This window comes from Thunnus thynnus, chromosome 24 (genome assembly GCF_963924715.1).
Source record: "Thunnus thynnus chromosome 24, fThuThy2.1, whole genome shotgun sequence".
Classification (NCBI taxonomy): Eukaryota; Metazoa; Chordata; class Actinopteri; order Scombriformes; family Scombridae; genus Thunnus; species Thunnus thynnus.
The window spans coordinates 9804019-9826284 of NC_089540.1; the positions used below are offsets into that span (position 1 = coordinate 9804019).

Here is a 22266-nt window from a genome sequence, read left to right on the forward strand (position 1 = left end):
GAACAGTTGCACAGGCCTGACCACTAGGAGTCACAATTCAATCTTTTAAAATGCTTGTTTTGTACTAAAATGACAGCCATCAGAAATGTTAGATTTCAGCTTGCTTTATTTTTCCATCTAGTACATTTAGAGTTTGAACTAACAGGAGTCCATGATGCGCCTGATGGAGCTGAACCTAGACATGTTGCTCATTCCCATCTCTTGGAAGTTCCTGTACTCTCCTGGCCTCAGGTACAGCATCCTGCCTCTGAAGTTGGGCTGCTCGAACAGCAGCCAGTGGCCGTCCATCACGTGGCAGGACTGGCAGTCAGGCATGCGGAAACGATCCATCATGTTGTCGCAGTCGTCCACCAGCTCGTGCATCTGGCCTCCGAAGTTCTCCCTCTCATAGATCCTCATACGGAAGGGTCCTCTGTGCTGTTGATTAAGAAACAGCAGAGAAATTATTTTAGATTTCAACCCAACTTTTACATTTGCACATTAGAGCTTTTACAATATATACTTGTGTAATGAGACTGGCATACAGAAGCCAACAACAACCATGGTTGCAATGATTTGGTTTTATCACATCATCTCAAGAAAACAACTTTTTGTTTCTTTTAAAGATAATTATCCTGTCATCACTTTGTTATCCCAGGATAAATAACAGTTACAATAAAATTATTGAAGCCTGGGCCATTTTTCAAAGCTGTTAAAATATCAATTTTACTAAACTGGACAATGCTGTAGGTGTTAAAAAACATAAAGCATGTGTCCATAAAACATTTGTAGGACTTATTTCTGCCATTTTGAGCTACTACAAATAACAGTTATGGCAGCCATATTTGCACCAAAGTCTGAGCAGAATCGTTGTACCGCTGTGGTCTGAACAAATTGTGATGAAATATTCTAAACTCAAGGTCCAACAACTAATTTTTCCATGACTGTATCTCACAGCCTTCAACTAATGGTACCTGCTCAGGTGTCATCATGCAACCAAAAGTTGGTACTTAGCTTGTGTGATGACATCTGAACAGTTCAATGTGTCAAAGAAGGCTTTGAAATACAGTTGAAAGCTCTCAAATGCTTGTTAGTGTGCCTTGAGTTCAGAATACTTTATTACAGATATCTTCTCAAGGTCAAGAATGAGGCTAATGCTTGATGCTTATTTAGATTTGTATGTAGCCTTTTGTGCAAGACTTTTGCATTTGCTTTACTTATAAATTAGTGCTGTCGACCAATAGAACAAGCTGCCATCCAACATGGAGGAGGTTGCCCTTTTAGCTCAGTCAGTGTTATAGAATTATTTTTATAAAAATTATAATTATAATTAATTATTATTACTAAAAGGTTTGAGAGTTTTTCTAGTTTGTGTTGTTATTACAGAAGCATTTTAGCATTGCCTAGAATTGCAACAAGGTGAAGGAATCTCACTCTTGTAATCTCTGGTGTAACTAGGCCCCAATGCGTCTGAGTGTATCAAACTAGTGCACCTACCATGGGGATCATGCGAGAGGATCTGATGCAGTCACTCATGCTCATTCCCATCAGACGCTGGTTGTCTGGATACTCGCCCCTCCTCACCAGCATCTGATGACCCATGAAGTTTGGCTTCTCGTAGACCATGAAGAGGCCGCTCTCCACCTTGCAGGAGTTGCACCTGCTCAGGTAGGAGGTCAGCTCAGGGCAGTCATTGCTGGTCTCATAGGAACGACCCTGGAAGTTCCTGTCCTCGTAGAAAATGATCTGCAAAAAACAATGAGAAATATTTTAAGAGAAATTAGATATTTGTTTGATGTTTGTTTGATTTATCAATATAAAATCCACTGTATTGGGCAATGAATTTTCAATTTAAAAATGTTTAATGTTCTCTAATTTTGAAAGCTTCACTTACCCTCCCCATGGTCATGATATTTGTGAACAAATCTCAGATGTACAGCTTCAGTGGACCCTTTCCCTTTTTATACATTTCACAGCCGCACTGTTTCCACGTGGCTTGTGCTGAAACCTTTGACTCATCACTCTATATTGTGGCACACTGCAGCACTATAGTGTGGCAGTCTTTACCATATATCAGAATCTGCAATAGCTATTGTTGACAGAATATTGTGTTTTATGCTATCTTCCAGCAAGTTCAACTATTTACTAAATATCCCTTCTGTAGTGTGAATCACCAGATCTAGGGATGAGACTGAACTTAATGGTAACACTAAAGGTATTCAACAAATTGTAAGATACATAATGAATTCCACAAGACAACAACAACAACAACAACGACAAAGCACTGGCCTTGTATCATTTGAAAACTAAAAATTCAATGTATGAATAACTTGGGTGGTGTTTTGCTTCTGGTATGGCCTGACATGACCCCCTCCACTCCCCCACCCCCCTCCCACCCCAACCTACATTCAACATACAATAATAACTATTGGGGTCTGTTGTAAAAACTGAATGCCGGCCCACGTGAACCTCGTGATGAGTCATGATGTTTCACACAAAGGTGTGCAAGGTGTGCTGCGGCCGACGGTCAATATAAAAGCGGCGCTGGGTTGGCAACAGCAGCAACAACTCAAACCATCACCATGGGCAGGGTAATAGTCATCCTATGTTTTCTTAAATTTTCTAATTTTTAAAATTTATCTCCTTTTGCTGTTGCTGTAAAAGTATTAATCAACTGATTAATCAGTTGTGCAAGGCAATGGTTCTCATTGGGTATATAGAGTAAAATACATAGTAATACTTTTCTAGCCAAATAATACATTTTCTAAAGTTCTGTATTGGTGGGTATTGTCATTTCACAACTGTATGTTTTTTCACTGCAGATCATTTTCTACGAGGAGAAGAACTTCCAGGGTCGTTCCTATGAGTGCAGCAGTGACTGCACCGACATCCACATGCACCTGAGCCGCTGCAACTCCTGCAGGGTGGAGAATGGGTGCTTCGTGGTGTATGACCGCCCCAACTTTGTTGGTAATCAGGTCTTCCTGAGGAGAGGGGAGTACTCTGATTTCCAGCGCATGGGCAGCATGATGGGCATGATGGGAATGGCCATGATGGACACCGTTCGCTCCTGCCGCATGATCCCTATGGTAAGATATTTAGTTACATATGCTTTTCCATTGTTTTTAACTATTGTTGAGAATCAGTAGACTGATATCATGTTTTGTCTTCCTCCAACAGCACAGGGGACAGTTCAGGATCAGGATGTATGAGAGGGAGAACTTCGGCGGCAAGATGCAAGAGCTGATGGAGGACTGCGAGTCTCTCCAGGATCGCTATTACATGTCTGACTGCCAGTCCTGCAACGTGATGGACGGCCACTGGCTGCTGTTTGAGCAGCCCAACTACAGAGGCCGTATGACCTACGTGAGACCCGGAGAGTACAGGAACCTCAGAGATATGGGAATGAGCAACATGACAAGAATCAGCTCCATCAGGCGCATCATGGATATATGCTGATTGTCAGTATTTTAAAGAAGCTGTGGGTCAAAAATAAAGATCATATTTTGAAGTATCTCTTTTGTTTTCTTTGTATTGAGTAAAACTACATGCTTTACAATTTAGTCAGAGGTAAGATTTAAATCTTTAATTCCCATATGAAATCCTATATATATATTTATATATAAACTCACCACTTTTTCTCATTGGGCCTGGTTTGCTGGCGCATATACTTCATGGTACATATTGTTGTAAATAATTCATAAAACTTGAAAAAATCTGCTTTTCATTCACAATAACTTTTTAAAGTGATTTTCCAGTTGCAAGAATGTCCTTGAGAATGACTCACAGTAAAGTTTGATGCAAGCTGTGAAAACATTTGAATTATGTTAATATCATAGCTACAAAGTCTATGTATGTATATATATATAGTATATATAGTTAAATCCTCTGAACAGTCAACTTATCGCACACTGATCCTGAATGTTTGGGTGGCTCGACTTTCCCACCATTTTTACACCTGTTCCTAATTCAGCAGTGCCTCATGATGTAATGCATGCTGCTGCTATTGACAGGTTGCCCGAAGCAATTCATACACTGCTGTAGTATTTAGTGAGCACAAAAATAACATTTGGGCATTACGCATGATAGAAATTCATCAGAGCTACCTCATGGTTCTACTTCGAGGTACACAACCATAGTTTAATATGCATCAAGTTTTGTTTTTTTTAAATAAATGATTAAGAACTGAATCTTGAATTTAGGCTTCTCAAGTAGTAGTATTAGGTGTATCAAGGTAAACAGACCTATATAGAAAAATGTAAAAGAATAGTGAGAAAAATTTTATTCATCATAGGATTATTGTAAAAACAAATATGGGCCATGCAATTCTAAAAATGTAGTATGGACAATTAAATATTACCAATCAGGAGAAAGGTGATAAGAGGCAGAAAGTGTTTCACACAAACTCATCAGCTACAGTAGTTGGGTGCAGCCTCAAGGCCTCTAAATGAGTTCTGCTTTTGAAGAGGGTCTATGCATAGAGGATATTGTATTATTGTACAGATTGTAAAGCCACCTGTAAATTTGTGATTAAAAGATAATGATTATGCATATTTTGTGTGCATTTCATCTTTGTCAAAACTAAAAACATAAGGTCTTCATATTAAAGAGAATATCATATCACTTTGAGAGTCATTGTATGAAAAATGTTAAGTTACAGAATATATTTGGGTGGCATGATTGGTTTTTGGTTCTCTCATCTGATACAATGTTCATTAAAACCCACAATAACAAACATTGTAGTGACAAATTTTGTATTCTTGGAGCCTTACCAGAGCTATGTCATATTATAGGTCATGACATCACAAGGTTTATTCTCTTGGGAGCATGATTCATTGCAATCTACTTATTAGATGCAAAGCTGACATTTTGTCTTAAGGGTGGCACTAGTGGAAAGCTATGGGTATCCAAAATGGGAAAGGTTCATCCTCTGAGGAGCATTGATGTGCTCAGAGAATACAGCAAGCTGCCTGTTAGATTTTATACAAATGGGAATTTTGGCCTGATGGTGACACAAAAGGAAAGATAAGTAAAAAAATGAGGATATTTCCTTTGGCCAACACGAATATCTACAGATAACTAAGAGGCCATGCAGCTACTGGGACAAAAACATTGTCACAAAGATTCAAGCTAAAGTATTTGAGCAGATGGAGAACACCATCGATACTGATCCTCATGTGCAGAACCTTATATCAAAGCATTTAACCTTGTCTCAGTCTAAATGTCAACACTGCTCTGTAAACATTAATGTGTCCTACTGTATAATGAATATAATGACTCCAAAATGCATAGGTATTGCAATAAATTCCGAAAGCACTTGACGAGATAACATAAAGAGTTTGCTTTGTCATTGTCAAATCCATACCACTACTGTTTAATCTAACTGATTGCAGTGTTCATGGCTTTGATGTATAATACAGTAGGGACTTCCATGCTGATAAGCTGACTCAGTTATTTCATACAATTGAGGGGCAGATTCTTTCGATGTCACATGATGCATAAAAGGCAGCGCGCCAGTGAGAAGAACAACAGAAATCAAATAGCGTGACCATGAGCGGAAAGGTAATGAAGGATACAGACTGCACCAGCCAGAGCAGGAGACAGAATCTAACTAATATATATATACACTGCCTCAATCTATGTCATAATTTTATGCTATAAATTGTCCAAAATATTGTACTGCATAAATCTGCCATGCAACACAGTGTGATTTATGTTACTACAATTTCTTACGATAATGAAGTCACGTGAATATGCAGCTCTGGAGGTTTTCAAATGTTGGACCCAATCTGTGTCTTTCTCCCTAGATCATCTTCTTTGAGGAGAGAAACTTCCAGGGCCGCTCGTATGAGTGCATCAGCGACTGCTCTGAGATTGACTCTCATCTGAGCCGATGCAGCTCCTGCAGGGTGGAGAGCGGAACATTCATGGTCTATGACCAACCCAACTACATGGGCCAGCAGTACCTCCTGACCCGAGGAGAGTATCCTGAATATCAGAACACCATTGGCTTCAATGACTGCATTAAGTCCTGCCGCATTGTCCCTGTGGTAAATATATGCACGATACTATCAACCTAGGATGATGTAGAGGAACTGTCTGATGAGAAATGTTTGGCTGCTGTCTTACCAGATGAGAAGATTGATATTAATTTCACCTCTGCAATTCATATATGTAACTCCATTTTGACATTTTGTACTTTTACAGCATAAGGGGCCTTTTAAGATGAGGATCTACGAGAGAGTGAACTTTGAAGGCCAGATGCATGAACTGACTGACGACTGTGAATCCATCCAGGATCGCTACCACATGTGTGATCTGCAATCCTGCAATGTGATAGAGGGCTACTGGTTGATGTTTGAGAAGCCAAACTATGAGGGCAGGATGTTTTATCTGAGGCCAGGAGAGTACAGGAACCTCCGGGAGTTGAGCCGTGACGATATGAAGTTCAATTCAACCAGACGCATCACAGAGTCGTAACTGTCTAATGACTTTTATTCAGCTAATACATTTTGCAGATGCTTTGTTTTATGAATATTAGCAAGTTGTCAAAATGAGAAGCAAAAAAAGACCCCTGTTTTTATCCTGAAACTGTGATTTGTGCTTTGTTTGCATGTAGTTCCAGTTGTACTGTACAATCCAGCCAGTGAATTTACCTCTTACTCTGTGATGTGCACAATAAAATGATCTGCTGCATATTTGTGTGAAATGTTTCCAAATGCAATTACATGACAGACTCAATCAGAAAGTGTTAAGTATGGTATTTAGAAAATGTTTGAATCCACTAATGCCCAAAATTTGGCTAGAATACAAAACACTTGTGCAATTTGGGATAAAGTATACAAAGAAAATTTACAGCAACCCATATCTGACTACACAGCACTGAGGGCAGGTAACCCTATATTTCATCCCTGTTTAATACTTTTTGTCAGAAATGAGAGACTATATATGCAGGCTGTGGTAATTTCTAATGTAAAGTAAGTTATATTAGAGGATGATATCTGTGCAGAACTACACAACTTGTAAAAAAACAACAAAAAACAACCCATAATGCATAACGTATACATTTACCAATACTTCCTATATTTTTGTTAAAGCAATTGAAAGGCTGCTATTTTTGCAATTACTGTGAAAAAAGCAATGAGCTGAGAGCTTCCCATTACAATGAGCTTTAATCAGTAACACTGTGCTGCTGCACTAACATTTTACATTCACTGCAGCGATGTTCAGTTGGGTGTCTCCCAAAGATTTTCACATTTTAGATTTTGTCTGATCAAAATTTTTGTCTGAAACAAATCAAGAAAATTAGTAGGAACTTAACAGGAGTGTTACTATTTAATCTTGGTTGAGGTTTGATTAAACCAAACAGTAATTTATGCATATTGTATTTACAATGAGAATATAACATATATCAAATATAAAATTATTAGTATTTTTAGGGGGAATTGTATGGCTTTGTTCCACAGTTGATAGTAGAGAAATGACAGGAAACAAACCAGGTACAATATAACATCTTTTTCAGACAGTTTAACAAGGTATAAAGAATAAATAATCATAATAAACCTGATAATAATAATGTTGTAGTTGTACACTGTTAGTGTATTTTAAGTGCACACTGCACAGCAGAAATGCACGTGCGTGTACATGATAGAATACTATTTTTAAACATGTGATGGCACCAGTGATTTCCAGATATACTTCATGACAGATGATTAGTATGTGAGTGTTTTACAGTTCTTGGCTTTTTGAAACATGTCCACTGATGGTGTACAACATGCACTGAATGCATGACAGTATACTCAAACGTATCACTCTTTGATGGGTGTTTGATGTGTAAAAGCACAAACTATTTAAATATACATCATCCGACAGAATGACACCCAGATTCAAATTAAATATATTGATACAAGCGTGTTTAACAGCTGCTTAGACTTGATGCTCTCAGTTGAGCAGCTCTACTGTATAAAATCTGTCACGTGCAGACTGTATTGAAATAACATTCTAGAGCTGAGCCCATAGAGAATATCACAATATGGGGGATTGGAGCCAAACAAAAGCAAAACTGTAAAAAAACTAGTGACCGTGTAGAAACAAATTGTAATGCTGACATAAAGAAACTAATGGTCTCTGAATTGTAAATCATATAAAAGCTGCTGCTATGTGCAGAAGCAAAGCAGTGGTTGTGTTCACTTCACAGGATTTCAGAATATGCAGAAGTATTGGTTTTACTATGTTCAATTAAAAATGTTGTATTAATGTATTATGTATGTATGTAATTATTATTTCAGTGTAATAATAATGAAATGGATAAGGCAATAGATTTGACAACCTTGGTCATGCAGTGTGTACATCATCTGCACAACCATCTGCATTAAGAAGGATAAAATGGATTTAACATTTTAAAATGTTGCATGTTCTGTTTTGTAAAGATACTAAAGTTTGCACACACCTTCCCATTCACTTGAATGAGAAAGTGTGTGACTGGTACTGTACTTAAATCTGAGATGATGAAATAAACTTTGGACAAACAAATATGAGTTTCACCTTTTACTAATTACAAATTTCACACATTACTAATTACGGTAGCCAAAACCCGAAGTTAGAATTACATAAACTCATTACATATTATAATAATTGTTATTTCATATTTTCAGTTTTTTGTAGATTCTCTGAGTGTTTCATCAACAACCAAAGCAAATTCAAAGAGTGTCCTCTGCTCAAAGGAAAAGAGCTGATTTGCTTTGTTGACCACACAAAATACAAAAAAAATGTTCTGTGAGAAAAAGCTGACGAGCCTGGTCATTGTCCTGAATCACAATGACACAGGTCATCCATGGGTTATAAAGGCAGCATGGAGCCCACGGTTGCTGCTACAGTGTGACGAAGGTTAACCGACACAATGGGTAAGGTAAGGCTGCTTGTTTTACTGAGTGTCTTTTGCGCTTCTGCGTACCTGCATGGATTACTCAACCGAAACCAGTGAACCGGAAGCAGTTTTTCACGTGGTATAGTATGCATATTTTCCTTTGTTTGAACCAACAATGATTTAAATACCCTTCAACTGATCCGCTTCCAGATCATCTTCTACGAGGACAAAAACTTCCAAGGTCGCTCCTATGAGTGCAGCAGCGAATGCTCCGACCTGCATTCCCACTTCAGCCGCTGCAACTCCATCAGAGTGGACAGCGGTGACTGGATGGTCTATGAGAGACCCAACTACATGGGCTACCAGTACTTCCTGAGGAGGGGAGACTATCCTGACTACCAGCGCTGGATGGGATTCAATGACTGTGTGCGATCCTGCCGTATGATCCCTATGGTGAGCCTCACTCAGTTTCAGTGGGCCTTATAGGTATTTCTATTGATAATCCCTTACCAGTCTAGAAGCTAATAAATCACCTTGTCTTTTCTGCAGCACCAAGGTTCTCACAAAATGATGATTTACGAGCGCCCTGAGTTCGGAGGCCAGATGATGGAGCTGACTGACGACTGCCCCTCCGTGTACGAACGCTTCCATCTCAACGACATCCACTCCTGCAACGTGAAGGAAGGCTACTGGATCTTCTATGAGCATCCCCATTACAGGGGTCGCCAGTACCTGGTGCGCCCCGGTGAATACAGGAGGTTCAGTGAGTGGGGAAGCATGAGTCCTAGGGTGGGCTCCATCAAACGCATCACTATGTGAGCAAAGCTGATGTCCAGACACTGTTCATGTGAAATATTGTCAATAAAACTACACAAATAACATTGTCCTGCTTTTTTGTTGTCTTGAGGCTCTTTGGTTTGAGGGGTTCAACAGGTTGAAAGGTTTGCTTAGGTGCAAGTTTAGGTCTCATGGTTTAAGTTTTTAAGTAGAGGAAGAAGTATGGGTTACAAAATTGACCAGACAGTTATTGTAAGCAATAATATTATTATTTCACATTTTACTCAAAGACACTCGAAGATGAGTTAAAGAACAAATTCATGATGGCAACATACTAAATTAAAATGTTTTGGATACAGAAACACACACACACAGTTAAAGCCCAGCATGTTTATTGAGAACAGAGAGAGGAAGAAGGTTCAAAAGACTTCTAGTTGAGGTCAGTGATTCGCCTGAGTGAGCCGATCCTTGGACTGGCGCCACCCCAGTCGCTGTATCTGCGGTATTCGCCAGGTCTCAGGTAGTAGTTTCTGCCCCTGTAGTTGGGCTGGTCGTACAGCAGCCAGTGGCCATCAACCACAATGCATGAGTTAATGTCAGACATACGCAGGCGGTCCTGGATGTTGGGGCAATCGTCACTCACTTCCTGCATTTGGCCGCTCATGTCTGGATGCTCATACAGCCTGATCTTGAAGGTGCCACGGTTCTGCAGGAAGAGCAACATTTATGAGTCAGACAGTTTTGTCTTAATAGTGTGCAAAAATGATTTTGGGTGATTCTGAACACATGCAACAGAATAGTCCTTCAGTGTTAATTCCATAGACTATAAAAATAATGAACATGGCCACCATGACGTCACCCATTGGTTTGTGGACTGCCATTTTGCCGTTGCCATATTTCTTTTGGAGCCAGAAGTGATGAGAAATGACTGTGTTTGGACGAGAGCGTGGAGCTGGGAAGGAGCTCCTCAGGGTCCAACTACAGCACCTCATGCACTGCCGTGGTAGCGACTTGTCAATCACAAGGTAGCCACGCCCTAAAGCATATCCTGCTTTATGGTCTATTTTACTCTGAATGGGACCATAAATTGAGACCATAAACTCATTGGAAAATGCTTACTGAAATAGTAAATCAAGTGAGAAGTAGGGTCATTTTCCTTCTTCTATACAATACAATTTTTTTGGAGCCGGTGGAGTCGCCCCCTGCTGGCCATTAGAGAGAATGCAGGTCAGAACTACCCACTTGGTTAATTCCCACCTATCTTGTTGCAGGTTAAAAGTAAAAGGTTTCTTTTAAGCTGCACAGAGTGCTGGATAGGTGGAGTTTAACCAACATGATGTTTTTGCTTTGGGGAATTTCTATCAAACACATTACTTCTTTATTGCAGATGTTGAGGATTAGCAAGCCCTTCAAATAGTCTCCACCCATAGTTTTGTTTCTAAAAACTGTCAATACTGTACCGTTTATCATTTCGTCTTTCAGCAGTTTGTTCAGTGATAACCAGCAATGTTTTACCAGATTAGAAACACAAATTTATTGCATTTCAGGTTCGAAAGACCTGGTTTTCACAATCTTCAAGGAGAGCATGCAATTATTTATCACAGTGATCACACATACTTAAGTTGCATGCATGCCACAAATAGACAAAATAATTGTGTATCAATATGTGTCTGAACTAATATATCGTGTGTGTAGACAAACAGTACATTAATGTTAACCTACTTACATATCCTCTTGCATTTATTTTCTGTATTTTTGCATATTCTTGCACATACATACATACTCTTTCTCTAGCTAAGCTTTCATGTAGAGGTAGTAGTAGGACTGACTGTTAAGATTGTGTTTAATTGCTTTTGTTTTACTTTTCCTTCTTTTACATTATTCAGTTTTAATGTATGTATTACAGCTTTTTTTCTCTAGTCTATTGCTTTCACACAGCAATACATCAGTATGCTGTGACACTTCCTTCAAAGCAGCTGAATGAGGCTTACCATGGGAATCAGACGGCAGGAACGGATGCTTTCAGTGATGCCAATCATGCGCTGGTTGTCTGAGTATTCTCCTCTGCGGAGGAAGAACTGGTGGCCCATGTAGTGAGGTCTCTCGTACACCATGAAACAGCCGCTCTCCACCTTGATGGAGTTGCAGCGGTTGAAGTAGGGGAGCAGGTCAGTGCAGTCGCTAATGCACTCATGGTGCCGACCTTGGAAATTTCTGTCCTCATAGAATATGATCTGCAAATGTTTGATAAAGCACTGATTAATAATCAACTCCTGCTACGTCAAGGCCTGCATGTTTAAATTTTGCATTTTCAGTAACAACACATAATAAGCTTACCTTTCCCATTGTTCTTTTAGTGGGGGCCACACTGATGCTCAGTAGATGCTCTCTGTGCCGCTGTCCTTTTATATTAAGTAGCTGTGTGATGGCACAGCATAAAGTATTGTCATCCGAATAGGTTTTATAACACAAATCTCGTTATGTATAGCGACGCAGCAGTGTGATGATGAGTTATTGTTGTCCAGTTTTCACATGTTCATCACTATTGATCAAAACACCACAGTGTGCTAGTGAACCCGGGGGTCACTGCTCACAGTATCAGCAAAACAGGCATTATTTGTGTGCTTTTCATTCAAAAAGATTCTATATGTCAGGGCCGGAACAAGCATGTTTTTGGGGCCCTAAGTGTAACTTCCCTCGTTTACCTCCACACTATACAAGTATATTAGCTGAAACTTGAGGAGCTGCAAATTATAGTTGTACAGAATAAAAATAAATAAATAAATGCAAAAAACAAAAATGAATGTCAAAAGAATAAAGGAATTTATGTGTAATTTCCTTATTGGGGGCCCCTAGTGGTCACGGGATTCAAATGTCAGGATGACTGTCCTTTACGCTTTTGTGCACTTTTAGCCATTTTTTAAAATTGTTTTTTATTTGCAATGGTTGGTTACACAACCTCAAAATATTTAAACTGTGACATTTGGACCTCTAAGGGTTTGACTTTTCTCTTGCACCAGGGTTACTAATAATTAAGTCATGTGTCAGTTCTGATTTTAATTGATATATATTGGGTCTTATTTGACATTTGCTGATGATTAAGAAAAATAATGTAAACAAATATCAAACATGAATATATTCTCTGGTATAACTATATCACTATAGGATAGGGTAAGACCAAGATTTTTTTTTTATCTACACAGTAACCAGAATGTATGTTTTTAAGTACTCATTGACCATGTTTTTGACAGTATGTGATATTTATGCAGATATTTATTACTTAACACATTTAGAATCATCTTGATTTACTCTGCATAGTCTATTTGTACATGCTGTCAAAATAAAGCCTTTTCCCTTTGTTGTTACAGCTGTGGCATTATAGAAATTCAGTTTAAAAAAATGTTCATATTGTTTTAAGTTTTTTACTCATCTGGCACCAGAGCAACTACAACAAATCATTTCATGCACTGGCTCATCCTATTTATCCCAGTTGGGATAAGAAACATATGCTGCAACTTGCCAATGTTTGCTATGAATGAGCCCCTCTCTCTGGTCTTTTATGGCACTGCATCCATGAAATACATCACATGCAGGCAGCTTTGGAAAGGTGCAACACTAACATTCAAACAGGCAGCTGACAAGAGTGTCAACTGTATTTTCCTCTCTGTCATCTGAAATGCATATGAATGTAAAACACAGCCACTACACCACAGGAAACATTTATTTCCATTCAAGAACTGGGAACAAATTGAACTAAAAATATGTATATTTAGTTAACACAAAACATGTGTTTGCAGTACTTGCTGCAGATTTTCAGACTTCTAGGTACTTTTAGGAACATTGATAAAATGTTGAGAAATTCAAATTCCATTTTACTTTTTCTTTTGACTTCTTGGTTTTATAACTTTTTATGTCATGTGACATCACTGCAGCATACATATTCAAATAGCTCATGTTGTGCTGAAAAAAACAATATCGATACTTGCTTCTAGCTTATATTACTGAATTTATACAAATATTAATACGGTTTATTAAGAGAGTCGAGGCACCAGTAATAGGAAGAAAATGTCTCAGAACCCAGAGGGTTAACGCAGGGCTGTTTAATATTTTAAAACGCCATTTGAACTCAACAACATAACGTCCAGAAGTGGAGCACAAAAGGAACTTTTATAACACTATAAAAGTAACAGACCGACTAATTTACACTGACAAATGGAATGGAACAAAGGATAGCCACGAGAGAAAGACAATTCTCCAAAAATTAAAATCAGTTATTGTACACATATTTCCTACTTACTTACTCCTTCAAGGTACACAATTATGTATTTCTAATTAACTTTATGAATGACATAACTAACAAATTCAAACTGAGATCAAAAAGTCAAGTTCTGAGAGCAAACAGCAACAAATATATATGCCGAATCTGCACTAACAAATTTTCTGTTTTCTGAGATTCTGAGCACTTGAACAATGTAAAAGGTTGCTTTCAAACAACTGTAATCAAAATCCTGTTTTACATTTAGTGCTTCCAGGTCAAATCCAGTGGATTTTGCAAATTTTGCATAAGAAGAATAAAAAACTTCCAAATCTGAGTGAGTAGCTTTGAAGACAGCATGCTGCAGGAGCCCTTCTGCTCACTCAAATACAGTACAGAGACAAAGTTTCTCTGGAGGCACTCACTCTTAAATTGTCTTGTGCTTACCCTGCAAGCTTTAAAATCCTGCTCAAATTTTTTAAATACTACCTCCATACTTTTGTTTTTAGTGAACCTCCACGAACTTCCAAATATAAAATAATAATTTTTGAAATAAAAAAACTCCTGAGTAACCACAATACTCATTCATGGATGAATCCTGCTGTCAGAAACGGCTAAATATGCACTTCAACATACACCAAACAATCAGCCTGCTTTATATAGAATATACGCAAAGTACTGTGGTTATGTTGCTGTAACATCTACTGTTTCAACATTACAATTCAAGTCTGCAGGGTACAGCTGCCTATTTATTAGTGGCTGTAAATTATCAGTGCAGAAGGTTTCACGCCACATTTTTTCACATCATCATATCGAAAAACTATATAAAATATTGTTTTTAGGCGCTGCTCTAACATGAATTGGCTGTGGACCAATCAGTGTGGATCAGGGTCCCAACACCGATTACCCCACTGTTAACTCTTAGCATCCTGTTTCACTAATCAGTGAGCCTGATTAGCTTAGCTTATTTTTTTCATATCCTTCCACATATAAATGTGATCACTGATACACTGAGGATGGACAGCATTGCTCCATTGAACAGTAAGGTAGAAAGAGAACAAGCTGACATGGTAATAAATAAACAAAATAGATCTCTGGTATTCTCAGATACATCATGGTACTTGTGTCTGTGGAGGTTTCTGAGATTTATGCTGTTGTAACAATGCTATGAAACAAAGAAAGGGTTCAAGTTATGTTCGAGTCAAAATTGAGGGACGGTAGATTTGAGCTTCCTGTTTGTTGCAGATTTTTAGCAATGTTTCAGTGAATGTTTTATTATTAGAAATGATGTACGGGTTTAAAAATAGAATTATTCAAAGTGACTTTGTTTTTAATATTGTAAATTTGTAAGGTTTTAAGACTAAATTGAGTATTATCTGATAAAAGCTGAACAAAAGAATTCAGGTTTGAGACTTTGGTGGCACAATGTACTTAAATTTTAGCTGTAATCAAGAGCAAATGTATTGTTCATTCACCTCCAAGGTATTATGTCACAACTACTACAGAGAAAGCTTGATTTATATTATTGCTAAGTTTATGTGTGTTAATTGAGGAAAAATTTGTGAAGAGCAACCACTGTAACTGTAATGTACAGTATGCAATGTGAGCCACTGTAATGTGGACTCAACTTCAATCATCCAGCTGGATCAAACTATCAGGTGAGAGCTGCAAGTTTTACGTAACATCTGTGAGGCCTACAAGGTGAAAGCTTACCTTGGTTGTGGAGAGTTGGTGGGAACAGGTGCGACAGACAAAATTATCATCTTAAGAAAGAGGCTCTGAAATCCCATGAAACATGACAACTCTTGAAAAGCTGTCTGTGGGTTTAGCCTACATAAGAGGTTGTGTAAAGCATGGAGGTGTCTAGTGGCTCTGTTGCTTCTGGCAGGCAGTGATAGTCCTTGTGATGGCCGTAGCGGCGGTACTTTGGCTTTAGGTGGATCCGCGAGTGTGGAAACATCCGATTCTGTGGGGAAAAAGATGACATTATGACTCAGTGAAGGTTTGTAGAAATGGAGTATACAAACATGACAAAAATGCTGATGTGACAACTGAAAATGAATGGTTACGTTTGTTTTGTCAAAATTATGTTTTTGTATTTTAATAAAATGGCTAGATTTCATCGTACTTTTATTATTATTTCTTAAACTAAGTAAACAGCAGTGCCAACAGCAGGCTGAACAAAACACAACTTCAGTCTTCTTTCTCTACATTTTTCTGTAAAAAAGGTTAGTAGTGTGTATTTTCCCATTACAATTTATTTTAAAGAACGCCAAAGCTTGTCTGATGTTGCTTTGATAAAGTTTGATGAATAAAAATGTATGTTTGGTCACTTTGGCATCATCTTTGTAAAGGTGTTGTAGTACAGTACAGAGACTGTACATCACTATTTGGTAAGTTAACTAAGGCGAAACTAATGCAAATTCATGCACTGTACTGTAAGTTATCAATTATTTCAGCTGTTTCATTGATTACCTTTCCAGGGTCGCGTTGCGCAACAATGGGTGTCATTCCCTCTGTTCTCTGAGGATACACAGAGTAAACCTGCTGCACCGAGGGCTCTACATACTGCAAAATTATGAGAACACGCCAAAGTGAGCTCCACTTCAGAAAAACAAGTTAACTAGACACTCACATAACTAGCAGGGTCACAATGAAACGCATGTTGATTTTATATGTATTTATGTGAACTGTTACACATCATCAGAGCAAGCAGAAGAGGAGGCTATATTCACAATCAGCAGTTTCATAACACACTGAGCACACAGATGGACAGCAGAGAAGTGGATCATGCTACAGTGCAGGAGAGGTTTGAGAAGTTTCTATTGAGATCTGATCACAAAGTATGCAGAATCAAGATAATGAGAATTCTTATGAATAAATGTGTAAATGCAAAGGCCTGTGATCAAATGCCATTACCCAGATAATGTATCCAGATACATATTGCATGTTAATACCAGGTGTAACTGGGGTCATAACCAGCGTACTTTACACCTGATAATTGATAATTCACACTGCAAAATTTACAAATTGACATAAACTAAAAAAAAGCAATTCCTCATGAGAACAGATTCTCCTTGCAGCTGCAGTTAAACAACCACTGTACCTCTGGCATGGTGTCCTGGACAAAGCCTCCATCAGTGGGCTGGTACAGATATTCTGACTGCTGGGGGTAAACGACTGGACTGGAGGGCATCGGTGACTGGACAAGATAGACATTAACAACAGATCAACAATCTACCAAATTCTCCTCAACTTAAAAGAACTTAAAGCTTTATTTTACCTACCTGGACGACATTCCATTGATACTGGTTTGGGACACACTGAAGAGGGAGTGAGGTAGAAATAGAGCAGACTATTACGTAAAGTTCAACCACCTGCTATTCTCATTCATTAATAAAAATTGCTATTAAGCAACAGTAAACTGCTAATCGCTTCCATCTCCACTGGAACTGACCTGGTATTGGTGATATGCTGGTTGCTGGTAGACAGGTTGATGGGACTGAGGGAGCATCACTGAAGGAGTATGCTGCAAGAAGAAGCACAACAACATCCAACATTACCTGGTCGTACATCTTGGTGCTCCCTTGACTCGCAACCTTCTACTTCACCAACCAAATTTTTTGAAAGACAGATTTGTTTCTTCTATAGTTGTATTTATTATTGCCTCTTTTTAAATGGATGGATAGAAACAGAAGTGGAAAGAACAGCTAACTGGTAAGTGAGACAGAAAAGTGTATTATGTTTGTGCAACAGTGTTTTTGATGTCAACAACTGCAATACTTCAAGCGACTAGCATGTTTTTAAATGTCCAGTCATTTAATAATGATATATACAGTAGGTCTTGTGCATTATGTGTGTGTGATATCAGCGAGAACTGACTGGCCAGTGCTGAGCAGGAGGATTCGTGTTGGGGCAGTGGAAGTAGGCCACTCCGTTGTGGTAGGTGTAGGGATAGCCTGTGGAGGTGGTCAGGTGCAGGGTCCCGCAAGACATCGGCAGAGGCATGGCATGGTTGGGGCCGGCCAAAGGGACACTTTTAGCTGTGAAAAGAAGGAAACCACATAACAGTAAATCTGGATCTTTTACTTCTTTCAAAAAATGTCTTAGAAAATAGACTTATAGAATATCCAATTCAGGGTTCATATTGTGGCCCTGATGTAAAACATTTTCAATTACTTTTTAGTGCTAGTCCTAAAAACGTACCTTATTAAAGTGGACCTTGTAACTGTGGCAAAGACCATCATAAATAGTGAGTGAATTTTCTTATCAAACTGCTATTAATTTTATTGAGCCATGAGCCATTTGTCAAAGGTCGTTCAGCAGCAGACTGTTGACTTACTTTGTCCTGAAGGTTGCCGCTTGCGGATAGCCTGACCAATGCTGAGCTTCTTGTCTTTGAAACAGATTCCATTGGCCTTAGAAATCACATTAGACAATTAAATCTGGTAGATTAGCTGCATATAAATAATGTAGTTAAAATGTATTTTCATTATACAGTCATGTCCTGCTTTACTTACATCATGAAGGATTCTCAGTGCATCTTCTTGGGACTCAAATGTAACAAACCCATATCTGTTCAGAGAGACAGAAACATAGCTCTCTGTATGTTGCCAAAACACTGATTAAACCCAAAGAAGTTTTAAACACAGTCAAGATCACAAGGTCTCCAAAGATATGAAATATGTGAGGCTTATTAAGTGCAAATGGGCATAAAATGATGCCTAATACATCCATAATTTTGCTACTCAATCATGGTTTGCATAGCAGTGAGATGCTGCTCTCAAAAACAGAAGCAGCCACATCACTGATGACATTTCTGCAAAACAGAAAATGCACATTTTACATCACTAAAGGAGATTTTGCAGAGCTTCAGTACTGTTAAAGCAACTTTGTATGTTCAACAATTCTTCTCTCACATACAAAGGTGAATAATGTCAAATCTGTGAATAAAACTCAAAGTCATGGTCATCATTAGTCACTAACTGTATATGGGGAAGCAAATGAAATTAACTCACCCCTTTGACATTCCTGAGCGATCTATCACAATCTTCACCTCTTTGACTGCACCATGCTGTGAGAAGACGTGTCGCAGGTCGCTCTCATTAACCTTCACAGACACAGACACACATTTTTGACTGTGTCCTCGCCACAAAAGAAACTGGTAGCTGATAAGATTTCAGATTATTTATAGCCAGCAGTAGCTATGTGTGGCAATAACCATCAAACCCAACAAACCCAAACCTGCATGTTTGTAGGCTATCAGAAATGTGAGTCAATCCTGCAAGTTTGCAGCTCTCACCCTGTAGTCAATTCCCCCGACAAAAATCCGATTGGGGATGACAGTGCCATGGCGGGGGAGGTGGTGGGTCGGGCTGTCACTATTGCTGCTGCTGTGGTTTCCAGGTGTTGGTAAATCAGGGGTGGAGGAGCTGCTGCCGGTCTGAGATGGACAGCAGGATGTCAACTTGAAAAAAGAAAGCAACCGTAAATGCAAGGTAATGTGGCCTGGTTCTGGGCCAGCAAGTGGTAACTACACTTTTCTTCTCACACATATTATCAGCAACGTGGGGTGAAGTGCTGTACTTTGCCACCAGGAAGTAACCTACCACTAGAAGAGTACTGAATGCCATTTTATGCACAAAAGAACAACAAAGCAAAGAAAAAAAAGCTTGTCTTTGAAGAAAGTGTAAAAACCAAAACCTTCAACAACTCTGTCATTTCATTAAAGTTCCAACAAACTAAATAATAAACAGTAAGAACTTCAATCTTTCAAGTCACACATAGTTGACACACCTGCAGCCAGTAGATAAAATCACTCTTACAACATGAGAAAAGTCTCAGTAAGGTAAAATTGTCTACAATATAAGCCACTGTGGTGTCGTTACAACTGCTAAGCCTTCATTTCTATGCATTATTTGCATATGAGCCAGTGGTGGTGGTTAGCAGCTAGAGATTTCTCCGTTCTCTACTTCTCTGTTACGCGTCGTCAGGTTAGGCTAACCTGATTGTTAACTTCGGGGCTAAACCCCTTCACTTTTCCAGCAGTTGGGGAAAGGACAGACGAGGCATTTCTTGGTCTTGAGAAGCCACACGTCATTTATTAACTGACACACTGTAGCCTGTGCTGTACATTTACTGCCGACCGACTCACGTTTTGAAAAAGCGCCGCTTAGAGGCTCCCAAACGCTATTGATTTCTAAATGGTTACTTTCCTGCCTGAAAAAATATCAAAACTTCATAAAGTGACATAGTAATGGTCCTAGATTACAACAGCTTTTAGCCTGGCTAAAAATCTCCGCCATTGATGCCGGTAGCAAGGGGCAGCGCTACTTTTTCATCCTCTCATGTTAGACTGAGGGCAGACTGGACACTACAATGACTCAGTATCGCCTCTTGAGGTACAAAGTGGTATTACAAGACAGGATGGGCCGGGATATTCTTGCTTATAGCACCTTTAATTGTACACTCTATTTTAAACCATGATTTTACTTCAATGCTGCACCTTCACATTAGAGCTTTAATGTTGGTTGGACAGTAGTTAAATGCTAACTGTATTAACCACAAATGTAACATTAAATTAAAATGATGAGTAAACAGTGACATCTAATAAATCATAAGAATACAAACCACCAAGAAAAACGGAATAAATCCCACCAAATGGATAGTGTAATTTACTGAACACAAAATTCAATTAATTATTCTTTCATTTATTCAAGAAAGTGTATTAGCTAGCACCCTTTTCAGCTTAGTTGGAGGGTAGCTTTAACAACAATGTGAATCAGCATGAATATTTTTTATGCCAAAAAGTTCCAAACTGTTTTGCAAAAGCTTCTTAATCACCAAACATCAGTATTTAATTAGTCACACAGCAAATTTCAATAAAATCCCAGGTTTTCTGATGTTAATACTTAGCAGGTTGAACCACTTAACATTAGCTGCACAAGCTAAGCTAGCACTTTCTTTCTGGGCTGATTTTTAGAAATTGAGATGAGAAGTGTGAAATGAAAACAGCTCATAACTTTATAATATATGATTAACTAATCTCAAAGTAAATAAAAAATAACGTTAACTTTAGCGCAACGTTTTAATTAACTACGTAGTTTAGGCGTCTTGCTAGCAAGATAGCAAACGATAAGTTAACTGGCAGCTCACTCACGTTTTGGCTCTCTTCTTCCATAGCCACATTTATCTGGTCAACGTCTTCGCTTTAAAAAAGTTTTATGCAGGTTACAATCCCAAATGAACCATAGTCGATTAAAATCCTCCAGCTCTGCTCCGTGCCTCCCCCCTGCCTCCCTCCACCGACTGTGTGGCGCCCTGGACGCCGACACTCACCCGGCGGTGCCCCGCCTACCAGAGGTCACACATCAGGTTCAACCATGGGCCGCTTTCTCCAGGGGTTGTTCAGTTTGTTCATCATGTTTAGTTTAATTTATTTCTTTTAATTTAATTTAACTTTTACTCAAGTAGGATTTTTGATGCAGGACTTTTACTTGTAATGGAGTATTTTCACATTGTCGTATTGGTATTTAAGTAAAGGATCTGAGTACTTTTTCCACCACTACATACACAAATATGTTATAAAATATTGTTATTTTATTGTTGTGTTTTTTATGTCTGCAACCCTGTTAACTGTGCTGCTGCCTGTCTTGGCCAGGTCCCTCTTGAAAAAGAGATTTTTAATCTCAGTGAGACTTTTCCTGGTTAATAAATGTTTGGTGTTGCACTTAGAGACAAGAGATTTCTGGTTGACTGAAAGTACTGTTGTTTTGTCCTTAGAAAAAAATGGCATCAACACACCATTTCTGTTAGACTGCCACCTAAATGTGGTTGTGAAGAACAAATCTGTTATGCCCAAATAGGCTAAAGTTGTGGAATTAAAACTGAATTGGAATTCATCCATTAAGAGTGAATTTCTGATGGGTTAATTAGACTTAATTTCAGCACCTTGCACTGTTCAACTAGCATGGTGCAACCATGTTATTGATGCCTCTAATCATCTGTGGGCAGTAGGCTATTAGATGTGACAAAATTATATTCACTGGGATTTTCACAAGCTTTCCAAACTTCAGCTTTCATCAAGGGGCAAATGTTTTTGCTGTAGGACTGGATTTGGCCCATGAGCCGCCATTTGCCTACCACTGCTCTAGGGGATAAGGCAAAATGCTACGTTTTACCTATTATCCAGCAGTGGTTTGTATCTCCAGATATATTTTAGTAAACCTAGATATCTGCTGAATGCCCAGAACCATAACATGACTGCTGAACATTTAATCCATTATTTCCACTAATTTCTATAACAAAATTGGTGGAAATCTTGAATTGCAACTGTTGTTTTGTCCTATGCATCTTTCCTGCCAGAAAGTAGACATCTGTGAGCTGATGA

The 22266-nt window shown here is 38.6% G+C and overlaps 6 protein-coding genes across 6 annotated transcripts; 3 read left to right on the forward strand and 3 right to left on the reverse strand.

Moving 5' to 3' along the window:
- Positions 1-88: 88 nt before the first annotated feature.
- On the reverse strand, positions 89-2328 carry LOC137176824 (gamma-crystallin M3-like). Its single transcript, XM_067582782.1, has 3 exons — positions 1874-2328; positions 1477-1725; positions 89-417 (listed from the first exon to the last, which is right to left on the reverse strand). The coding sequence occupies exons 1-3, from the start codon at positions 1886-1888 to the stop codon at positions 139-141; spliced, it is 543 nt and encodes a 180-aa protein (XP_067438883.1). The 5' UTR covers positions 1889-2328; the 3' UTR covers positions 89-138.
- An 89-nt stretch (positions 2329-2417) lies between these two features.
- Positions 2418-3493, forward strand: LOC137176823 (gamma-crystallin M3-like). Its single transcript, XM_067582781.1, has 3 exons — positions 2418-2570; positions 2802-3068; positions 3160-3493. The coding sequence occupies exons 1-3, from the start codon at positions 2562-2564 to the stop codon at positions 3436-3438; spliced, it is 555 nt and encodes a 184-aa protein (XP_067438882.1). The 5' UTR covers positions 2418-2561; the 3' UTR covers positions 3439-3493.
- Positions 3494-5529: 2036 nt separating this feature from the next.
- Positions 5530-6463, forward strand: LOC137177505 (gamma-crystallin M3-like). The gene is made up of 3 exons (XM_067583863.1): positions 5530-5541; positions 5787-6029; positions 6187-6463. Exons 1-3 carry the CDS (start codon positions 5530-5532, stop codon positions 6457-6459), a joined length of 528 nt encoding a protein of 175 aa, XP_067439964.1. The 3' UTR covers positions 6460-6463.
- A 2315-nt stretch (positions 6464-8778) lies between these two features.
- Positions 8779-9724, forward strand: LOC137176827 (gamma-crystallin M2-like). The gene is made up of 3 exons (XM_067582785.1): positions 8779-8887; positions 9056-9298; positions 9395-9724. Exons 1-3 carry the CDS (start codon positions 8879-8881, stop codon positions 9662-9664), a joined length of 522 nt encoding a protein of 173 aa, XP_067438886.1. The 5' UTR covers positions 8779-8878; the 3' UTR covers positions 9665-9724.
- LOC137176825 (gamma-crystallin M2-like) lies at positions 9716-12489 on the reverse strand. The gene is made up of 3 exons (XM_067582783.1): positions 11960-12489; positions 11614-11856; positions 9716-10328 (listed from the first exon to the last, which is right to left on the reverse strand). The coding sequence occupies exons 1-3, from the start codon at positions 11966-11968 to the stop codon at positions 10053-10055; spliced, it is 528 nt and encodes a 175-aa protein (XP_067438884.1). The 5' UTR covers positions 11969-12489; the 3' UTR covers positions 9716-10052.
- Positions 12490-13707: 1218 nt separating this feature from the next.
- Positions 13708-21233, reverse strand: LOC137176822 (protein boule-like). Its single transcript, XM_067582780.1, has 11 exons — positions 21037-21233; positions 19180-19344; positions 18896-18987; positions 18398-18452; positions 18220-18295; positions 17760-17920; positions 17335-17406; positions 17165-17200; positions 16984-17079; positions 16353-16445; positions 13708-15843 (listed from the first exon to the last, which is right to left on the reverse strand). Exons 1-11 carry the CDS (start codon positions 21055-21057, stop codon positions 15703-15705), a joined length of 1008 nt encoding a protein of 335 aa, XP_067438881.1. The 5' UTR covers positions 21058-21233; the 3' UTR covers positions 13708-15702.
- Between the last annotated feature and the right edge of the window lie 1033 nt (positions 21234-22266).